This window comes from Silene latifolia, chromosome 10, assembly GCF_048544455.1.
Source record: "Silene latifolia isolate original U9 population chromosome 10, ASM4854445v1, whole genome shotgun sequence".
In the NCBI taxonomy this organism is placed as follows: domain Eukaryota; kingdom Viridiplantae; phylum Streptophyta; class Magnoliopsida; order Caryophyllales; family Caryophyllaceae; genus Silene; species Silene latifolia.
The window spans coordinates 38,926,997-38,937,456 of NC_133535.1; the positions used below are offsets into that span (position 1 = coordinate 38,926,997).

General features: G+C 43.3%; 1 protein-coding gene across 1 annotated transcript; it reads left to right on the plus strand.

Moving 5' to 3' along the window:
- Positions 1–1,223: 1,223 nt before the first annotated feature.
- On the plus strand, positions 1,224–2,494 carry LOC141607469 (uncharacterized). The gene is made up of 2 exons (XM_074426820.1): positions 1,224–1,974; positions 2,046–2,494. The coding sequence occupies exons 1-2, from the start codon at positions 1,224–1,226 to the stop codon at positions 2,492–2,494; spliced, it is 1,200 nt and encodes a 399-aa protein (XP_074282921.1).
- Positions 2,495–10,460: the final 7,966 nt, after the last annotated feature.

Here is a 10,460-nt window from a genome sequence, read left to right on the forward strand (position 1 = left end):
CCTCTATGTCTCCGTCAGCATTTCCTAGATTGGTTTCTAAGGTCTCACCCACCCCCTCATTCAGGTTAACATGAAGAGAAAAGTCAGGTATACGAGTTTCAGCAGCAAACCAATCAAAAAATTCTAATACCTCATTCACGGGGACTCCTTCGAAATCCCACTTACCAATAGATTCAAGGTATGCTCGCGTAGGGTCATTCACTCCATGGATGATAGTCCAAAGATAGTTGGAGTCCAAAGATGAATTCCCCGTCTGGGTTCGAGCCACTCCAAAACCCTGGCTAAATAAGCACCAAAAATCTCGTCTTCTCCCTGCGGAAATCTCAGAAGGAACGACATGAGAACGGTCTCAAGGAACCGAAGCTCCTTGAGACAAGAAATAAATTAAATAAAAACAGATAAAACTACGCTGCCTTCCCGGCAACGGCGCCAAAATTTGATACCTGTCGATGTGAGTATCAAAAATAATATTTATAATTTCCAAACTACAACTAGCAAGCGGTAGTAAGGGTCGATCCGTAGGGAGGTAGGGAGTTCTAATTGTGTTAATTTTAGTCCAAGATTAGGGGTTTCGATTGAATTATAACTAAGTCTTAATGTAAAAATAAATAAGCAAGTAATAAAAAAATGGGTGTAAACAAATGATGAAAAGGAGCTAAGATGGTCGGTTCACTATAGCTATGACCAGTCGATCGACCAAGGGTGCTGTACAGTAATGCATTCTGACGAATTCTGCATCGCGCACCGATCTTAAAATAGCTGCCATTTCTTCGTTACTTGGTCAAACCAGGCGTTCTACACGGCGTTGGAAAGCTAAGAGGATAAGCTTTAACCTCCAGTTGGAATCACTCGATTATCTGCTCTAGAACTAGAGATATAGCTATTTTAAGCAGCCTGCAGTAAACTGTTCAGCATTCTGACAGTCTATAGACCAAGTCAGCTGGTAATCCGCTTCTGAAACTCTCGCAAATCTATCTTTGAGGCCTTGCTACACGCACCAAGTTTATTTCCCGAGTCAAATCTTCTTGTCAAGTCCTATGCCAAGCACTTAGGGACGGATTCGGCTCGATTTCCGCTGAATTCTTCACATTTCTGCAATATTACACAAAAACACAAAAGTAGACGGAAATAGGGAAAATAGTAGCATAAACTACATAATTGAGCTCTGAAATGGGTGTAAAATAGGGTGTAAAACATCATATTTAGGACACGCATCAGCAGCGATGAAGGTAGCACATTTGATGAAGCCTGACAAAACCGGGTGGAATGAGCAGCTCCTTGATGAGCTCTTTTTGCCCTTTGAAAAAGACCGCATTCGAAATATTAGGCTACGCGACTCGTCTCCGGCTGATGATTGGTGTTGGGACCCCTCCAAAGATGGTGAGTACTCGGTGAAAACGGCCTACCATTTGCTTTATGGTCGAGGAGAGCAAGAGAAAAAATTGGACTTCGTGTGTGACAAATGGTTATGGAACACTATTTGGAGGACACCAGTCCTCCCACGGGTCAAAACGTTTGTTTGGCAATTGTGTCATGATGCACTCCCGACAAAACATAATATTGGAAGAAGGCTGGGCTCAAGTGATACGGAGTGTCCGTTTTGTTCTAACACAATGGAGACTTGTCTCCATACTTTACGGGATTGTGGGTGGGTCTATGGGATATGGGAGGGTGTAGGGATAGAGGAACAAGTGGATATCTGGGTTGAGCGGGTGAGGGAGTGGGTGGAGGGAGTGTTGAGGGAGTTGGGGGAAGAGGAAAGGATGATTTTTTTGCTGACTTGTTGGGCAATATGGGAGAGGAGAAACAATGCTATTTTCAAAGGAGGTGATCGTCATTGTGGACTGGTTGTCCGAAGGATGCAGGACCTGTTTTGGGAGCTAAAAAAAGTGGATGAAACGGAGAGGGGGAGTGGACAGGGGGCTTGGATATCGTGGGTGTTAGGGGAAGGGATAGGGGAAGTAGAGAAGGAAGGTTGGGAGAGGAGTGCTCGGTTGTGGGTGGCTGGAAGCGACCAAGGGATGGGGTGGTGAAAATTAATACAGATGCAGGGGTGGTTGCTGAGCTGGGTATTGGGTTGGGGGCGGTTGCGAGGAGCTCAGAAGGGAAACTGGAGTGGGTAGTGGTGGTTCATCTTGCGGTGGTCCGTGACCCTACAATGGTGAAAGCAGAGGTGGTGCTTATGGGGCTTAAGGAAGCTAAGCGAGTTGGGCATGCGAGGATCATTATCGAAAGTGCTTGCTTAAACTTTATTACAGAGCTGCGGGAGAGGAAGACGGGAAGGGCTGACATTTTTCGTGTATACGACGATATCTTAAGTTTATGTTGTTCTTTTGTCTCTGTTGATTTTTCTTATATTAGAAGGGAGTCGAATAGTGTTGCGCATAATGTGGCACATTCGGTACCGTGGGTATATGGTAGGCGTTTCTGGATTGAGGATGTACCTCGTAACATTATCGATGCTATTTCTAGTGATATTAATGATATGATTTAATCCCCTTTCGGGGGGTTTTCCGCAAAAAAAGAAAAAATATCATATGGATCGACACAGGCTACCCAAAGATAGGTGACAATTACACAGACACACAAACGTCAATAACGATAATTAAAGTGTGACACTACTCAAGTGCGTGAGTCTATGACATGACCATGATATGAATGTCACACAATTATCCAACCGTCACGCCGGTACTGGGACACGCCCAAACGTACCCACAACCACTGGTGCCAGGAACACGCCCACGACACCGCACTCACACAAGGTACTCCGAACACGTCGGTGTTACCGGGCCCAAGAGCGACTCGGGTCCCCTACTAGACGTCGTACCTCACCCATACGCGTCCCTCCAAAACTCAAGTCATTAATGTGTACATCCCTCTTGGAGCGGGAAACTCCAAGAGGCGACTCAAGCGGAAGACGACTCAATTGCATAAGAAATGATTTCTAATGTGGCTTATTAAAAACATGTGAAATAGGATGTTGTTTGTTATGTATACAAGGTTTGTTTATCGATTTATATATATAGTTGGTTGAAAAGTGTTGAGTTGAGCATGCGGGTAGTATACGAGTCAGCATGAGTCGATCGAGTAGGGGGCACTCGATCGAGTAGGTGTGTGACTCGATCGAGTGAGTGTGACTCGATCGACCGGGGTGTATATTGTTTCTGGACAGTGTACTATTTTTGGGCACTCGATCGAGTAAGTAGGGGGACTTGATCGAGTGTGGTCAACTCGATCAAGTAAGTTTGAGGCTCGATCGAGTGAAGTTTGTGAGGCTTTCTGGTCAGGTTCTGGAGTCAAGGCACTCGATCGAGTAAGTGGGCAACTCGATCGAGTCGGTTGTGTTGCTGGATCGAGTAAGTTCTGCACATGTCATATACGTGTTTAAGTTGTGGGATGTGTGTGTTTATGTTTGCCTCTTCTCTTATATAGTTCAAAGATGCCGCCAAAGAGATCTGCGTTTTATGCTAGGGCCGAGATGATGAGTATTGATGAGATTGCCAAGATGCTTGACCATCAATAGGCGTTGACAGAGGCCTTAAAGAAGTTTGGGAAAGATAAAGAGGCAGGGGTGGATTTTGCTAAAATGAGTGTCACCATTGCCCGTTTCAACCCAAAAGAATACATGGGCACCGGAGCGCCAATTTTGCTTGACAATTGGCATAGGGAGATGGAGAACATACTTAATGTGGTTCATTGCCCTGAGGACTTTAGAGTGGAACAAGCTGCGTTCTACTTGAGGGATGCGGTCGGAGAATGGTGGGATAAGGTGAGGGAGAGTGCTCTAGATCTGTATGTGAAACAGGGAATGTCGGCTATACCATGGAGCGAGTTCAAGAGAGCTATGCACCGAGAGTTCGTACCTGAGCATGTCTGTAGTAGGTTGAGAGAGGATTTTGATGATTTTAAAATGACTCCGGAGATGACTGTGGCTGAGTACTATCACAAGTTCAACGAGAAGTCTAGATATGCTGAGGATATGGGGTTGAGTCAGGAGAACCTAGCTTTGAGGTTTGAGAAGGGTTTGACACCTAAGATCATGGAGAAGTTACCTATAGAAGTCCTTACTGATGTTCAGGAGAATAGGGAGAGCTGAGAGGTTGGTAGAGATGGCTAAGGAGAATAGAGAGAGGGATCCCGAGAAGAGGAAAGATGAGAGCGAGGGTGGTGGTCAGTCTAGTTACAAGAGGGGCAACCATAACCAGGCAAGGGCTTACTCTTCGGGGTCGGGGTTCAGTGGTGGTGGTAGTAGCAGCTGGGGAATATCTTGCTTTAACTGTGGCGGTATGGGCCACAAGAGACATGAGTGCACCAGTGCTGTGGGCAGGGGCTTCCAGAGGCCATCACAGGGTAGTTTCTCTCAGGATCTGTCTTAGAGTTATGCAAGTAACAGGCCAGCTAGGTAATGGAACAATCAGGGTGGTCAGAACAACAACGGTTGGGCTAACCGCAATGGCAGTAATTCATATCAGAGACCAGCAGCGAACAACAACTAGGGGTCGGCTGCTAAGCCGTCTACTTCTGCCAGTACTATCCAGGGAGGTGGACAAAAGACCAATGGCAAGCTTTTCATGATGGACAAGAAGGCAGCTGAGGATGATGCTCACGTAATCACGGGTACTTTTCTTGTTAATGGTGTCTTTACCTTTGTTTTTTTTTTTTATTCGAGGGCGTCACAATCTTTTGTATCGTCGGGTCATGCTAAGCTTTTGGGTTTTAGAGAGTTTGAGTCTGTAAAAGAGGAAGTTTTTATACTGTCGGGTGAGTTTGTATCTTGTGGGAGGTTGTATAAGGGTGTGTCTATGATAGTTGGGCAGGTTAACCTACCAGTGGACTTGTTAGAGTTTCCTATGGACGGTTTTGAGGTGATAGTTGGCATGGATTGGTTGGGTAACCATAAAGCTAGAATAGACTGTCACCAAAAGAGAGTCTCTTTGATAGGTCCTAAGAGAGTTAGTGTGTCTTATTGTGGGTTTGTTGTCAAACTCAAAGTCAAAGTGATTGCAGCGATGACATTGAAGTGTTATCTGAGGAAGAGGTGTCCTTTGATCCTATACCATGTGAAAGACCATAGTATGGTGAGTTCGACAGTTGATTAGATACCATTGGTGGGAGAGTTTCCAGACATTTTCCAGAGGAGATACGAGGTTTACCACCAAAGAGGGAGATAGATTTCAGTGTGGAGTTGAAACTAGGGACGGGACCAATCTCTAAGGCCCCGTACCGCATGGGTCCTAAGGAGTTGGAGGAGCTGAAGAAACAACTGGTTGATTTGATTGATAAGGGATACATTAGACCTAGTGTATCACCGTGGGGAGCACCAGTTCTGTTTGTGAAAAAGAAAGATGGGAGTTTGAGGTTATGCATCGACTACAGAGAGCTGATCAGAGTTACAGTGAAGAACAAGTATCCTTTGCCAAGGATAGATGATTTGTTTGACTAGTTGAACAGGGCAGCAGTCTTTTCTAAGATTGATTTGAGATCAGGTTACCATCAGGTGAAGATTCAGGATGAGGACACACCAAAGATAGCTTTTACATTGAGGTATGGTCACTATGAGTATGTTGTGATGCCGTTTGGGTTATCTAATGTACCTGCAGTGTTTATGGATTTGATGATCCGGGTCTTTAGTCAGGTTTTGGATCAGTTTGTGGTGGTATTCATCTATGATATCTTAGTCTATTCTAAGACTAAGGAGGAGAATTTGAGGTTGGTGTTGTAGACTTTGCATGACAATCAGCTATATGCAAAGTTATCAAAGTGTGTGTTCTGGCTTGAGGAAGTTGCCTTTCTGGGGCATGTAATTTCAAAGAACGGTGTAGCTGTGGATCCGGCAAAGATAGAGGCAGGCATTCGGTGGGAAGCACCGAAGAATGTGGCAGAGATCAGTAGTTTATTGGATTTGGCAGGGTACTACCATCGATTTGTGAAAGACCTTTCCAAGATAGCCAGACCTATGACAGCGTTGATGAGGAAAGAGAACAGGTTTCGTTGGGATGAAAGTTGTGAGACGGCGTTCCAAACATTAATGAAGCGTTTGACCACAACTCCAGTCTTAGCATTACCTGAAGGGTGTGAGAACTTTGAGGTATACACAGATGCTTCAAAGAATGGTTTGGGATGTATGTTGATGCAGAACGGGAAAATAATTGCCTATGCTTCTAGGCAATTGAAGCCTTATGAGAAGAAATATCCGACACATGGTGCTGTTGTGTTTGCTCTTAAGATTTGGAGGCACTATCTTTATGGGGCGACCTTTAAGGTGTTTTCAGATCACAAAAGTCTCAAATACATCTTCACTCAAAAGGATATGAACATGAGACAGAGGAGGTGGATGGAGCTGATAGGGGATTATGACATGGATATTATATACCATGAAGGGAAGACAAACGTGGTTGCTGATGTGCTGAGTAGGAAGAGTGTGCATTCTCCATGCACAACTATGTCTTTGATGGGGTTGAGAGATAAGGTGGGAAAGATGGGGGATACATATGATACAGAAAGGGGATGCTAGAGGGGACTTGACAGTGGAGCCAGATCTTTATGATGACATTCGCAGGAAACAGGCTTTGGATCCTAAGATTGAGGAGTGGAGAGCTGGAGTAGAGAAAGGGACAGTGTCTCAGTTCTCTATTCATACAGATGGCAATGTGAGAGTTGATGGCAGGTGGTGTGCTCTTAATGATGAGGAATTGAGGAAGATGATCCTAACAGAGGCTCATTGCACACCATATTCAGTACATCTAGGTGGTGACAAATTGTATAAAGATTTGAAGAAGACTTTATGGTGGTCTGGGATGAAAAAGAAAACAGCTGAGTTTGTGGCTCGACGTTTGACATGTCGGAGGGTTAAGGGAGAGAAGCGACGACCACAAGGTAAGATTAAGTCTCTTGAGGTACCTGAGTAGAAATGGGAGTTTATCTCTATGGATTTTATAGTGGGTTTGCCGAGGAGTCAATAGGATAACAACATGATATGTGTAGTAGTTGACCGTTTGACTAAGTCAGCTTACTTTGTTCTGATGAAAGATACTTGGACCAAGATACAGTTAGCTTTAGGATATAGAAAGCATATGGTTCGTTTGCATGGGGTGCCTAACGATATAGTGTCAAATAGAGATCCGAGATTCATATCACGGTTTTGGCAAGAGTTGCAGGAGCTGATGGGAACTAGTTTAAAGATGAGTACTGTTTTTCATCCTGCGACAAATGGGAAGATAGAGAGGACTATAAAGACATTGGAGGATATGCTACGAGCTTGTGTGATGGAGTTTGGTGATAGCTGGGAAGATAGGTTTGATCTGATTGAGTTTTCTTATAACAACAGCTATCACACGAATATTGGGATGGCATCGTTTGAGGCTTTGTATGGGTGGAGGTGTAGGAGTCCGATTTGCTGGGATGATAGAGCTGAGGCAGTGGTTTTAGGACCACAGATGGTACAAGAGATGATAGAACAGGTTAAGCTGATCAGGCAAAAGATGAAAGCGGCCCAGGATCCACAAAAGAGTTATGCAAACTTACACTGTCGTGACGTAGAGTTTCAGGTTGGAGATAAGGTTCTTTTGAAAGTGTCTCCTATGCGTAGGGTCATGAGGTTTGGTAAGAAAGGGAAGATGAGCCAGAAGTTTATCGGACCATATGAGATTTTGGATCGCGTGGGTGAGGTTGCTTATGTGACACCCCGCGATAAAGCGGAAATTATAACTAATAAATTAAAGCGGAAATTACTGAGTTTTTAAAAACTTTTAAATTACTAATTAAATATTAACACGCGGTGCCAAAAAGGAAATGAAATAAATACTACAATAGACAAACTTAGGTTATTACAACCCAAGTCTAGAAAGCGGGGAAAAGATATCCCACAAATAAACAAATAAAGGGTTTCTAAACTAACAAACTAAGGTCCAAGGGTTTAGTTCTCGCTAGCCCACACGTCTTCCCCACGTAAGCATCTTCATAACCTGTCATTCATGTAAACATGAACGCCACAGTCAGTGGGGAGTAACTCAAGGTTCTCCCAGCCACAAAATGTCGAAACACAGATAAACAAGAACATATAAGAACATCGTGAATATAACTATTTGATGCAAGCACTCAGACATGAGACTAACATTCAAAACATGCGTAGTCAATCATAGATAAGGCATATGATACATCCAACTTTGAAAACCAAACAACATACAATACATGAAATGGGACAACTAACATCACATAATAAGCAAAGCATCCGGCTCAGAGGCTACCTTTAAAGCATGTCCGAGACACAAGTCCTTAAGTACCTTGGCTCAGCGGTTACCTTTAAAACATGTCCAAGGCACGACCTCTAAAGTATCTGGCTCAGCGGTTACTTTTAAAACATGTCCAAATACTACAAACAAGGGTCCGGCTCAGAGGTTACCTTTAAAACATGTCCGAGACACAACACATAAAGTATCTGGCTCAGCGGTTACCTTTAAAACATGTCCAAATACTACAAACATGTATCCGACTCAGAGGTTACCTTTAAAACATGTCCGAGGTACAACAATCAAGTATCTGGCTCAGCGATTATCTTTAAAACATGGTCAAATACAACAAACAAGTGTCCGACTCAGAGGTTACCTTTAAAACATGTCCGAGACACAACAAACAAGTATCTGGCTCAGCGGTTACCTTTAAAACATGGCCAAATACTACAAACAAGTACAACAAACAAGCACAACAAACAAGCACATATAACGGGATTATTAATGTCACATTCATACTTATGGCTTGCATCTCACCATAAGTACGGATGGGAACATCACTCCCGACGAATCATATCGCAACTAGAGGGCCCTTGGCTCACCCCTAGTATCCGATAGGACCGTGACTCAGGACCGGGATGATTAATGTCACATTCATACTTATGGCCTGCATCACCATAAGTACGGTTGGGAACATCACTCCCGACGTTCATACCGCAACTAGAGGGCCTCAGGCTCACCCCTAGTATCCGGTAGAACCAAGACTCACACAACTGAACAATACTAGACATTATCAAGAATATGTCCCTTTATAAATAACTTTTTAAATAATAATAACTCCTACTTGTCTCATATTAATAGATAATCCATTTTCCAATTTAACATGCCGGTTAAATAAAATATAATAAATGATAATGAATAAATTACGTTATATGAAATTACGGAATAAAATGTGACCAAGTCCAAGTGACTCATTTATGAGCCCAATAATTAAATCATCTGACAAGCCCAATTGACTTAACAAGTCAAGTCCAATAGATAAGATGCAACAAGCCCAACGGAATACATAAGTAGATGAACGACATTAACTAATTATGTTATATAAAATATGAGACGCGAATTTAATTATTCAAACGAAGCAAAGTTGGCACCAAAAGTTCCCATAATATAAATGTGGCCCAATAACTTAATCATGTAAACCCAATTAAATAAGTATGACGAGTCCAATTAAATTAACGATTCAAACCCAAATGAATAGATGTGACAAACCCAACTTACTAAGTATAACTAGTTCAATTCCTTAACCTAGCTAGCCCAATTTATCCAACATTACTAGCCAATTACCAAGATCAAATGAGCCCGACAACTAAATCGAATGAGCCCGACAAAATAAATGTGTGAGAGAACGATATTAACGAATTACGTTATATAAAAAAAACACGAGACGGAAATTAATTAATTAATTTCAAACATACCAAGCTAGTCCCAAAACCGCCTATCACCACATTTCGGGGGAGCCATAAGGGCAGCTCCTTACCCGACTCACAAACACCACTACCCACCGTCATTCAACCCTAATAACAGCCACTATTCGACTACCCACAACTACCCTTCACACCCCCATTTCTCGCCCTAAAATAAAACAGAACGGACCCATCAATCGCATTACACGGACCACCTGCACAAGCAGCTCAAAACAAGACCTAAAACGCGTACAACCCATCTCCGAGTCACGACAAGTACTCGTCTCAGAACCTGCCCAGAAAACCACCCAAAACCGAGACAAACAACCCAAACAACCACCCAAAATCCGAGTTAACCCATGCCTCAACACCCCCGAGTAAAACAGTCCCACACGACACCCTGCAAAGACCGCCAGAGCAGAGCCTGACCCGGCCGTGATACGCCACTCGACCATCATCATTTTGACTTCCCACAACCACCCTTTCGACCAACAAAGATAGGGTAGAAAACTGTCCTCACACCAGCACTATGACGCCCTGTTTATGCGTCCAAAACTGTTCACAATCAGTCCGCTCAAGTCACCATGACAGTCCCGAAAACAAAGCACCAAAACCTCCACAAAAACCGTTCCAAATAACCCATAAAAATAATCAGATTGAGACGGAAATTACCATATCAAAACAAAAAGGGTAAAGGACCAAGCTTTATCGGAAAAAGAACATATAAAACGATACAAGAGACGGAAAAGTCGACATATGTCGAGTAACC

Bases quoted from the DNA above. Each gene is read 5' to 3' on its own strand.
- LOC141607469 (XM_074426820.1), top strand. From the start codon at position 1,224: ATGAAGGTAGCACATTTGATGAAGCCTGACAAAACCGGGTGGAATGAG. The intron at 1,975-2,045 runs GTTGGGAGAGGA...AAATTAATACAG, and splicing joins AGGGGAAGTAGAGAAGGAAG to ATGCAGGGGTGGTTGCTGAG.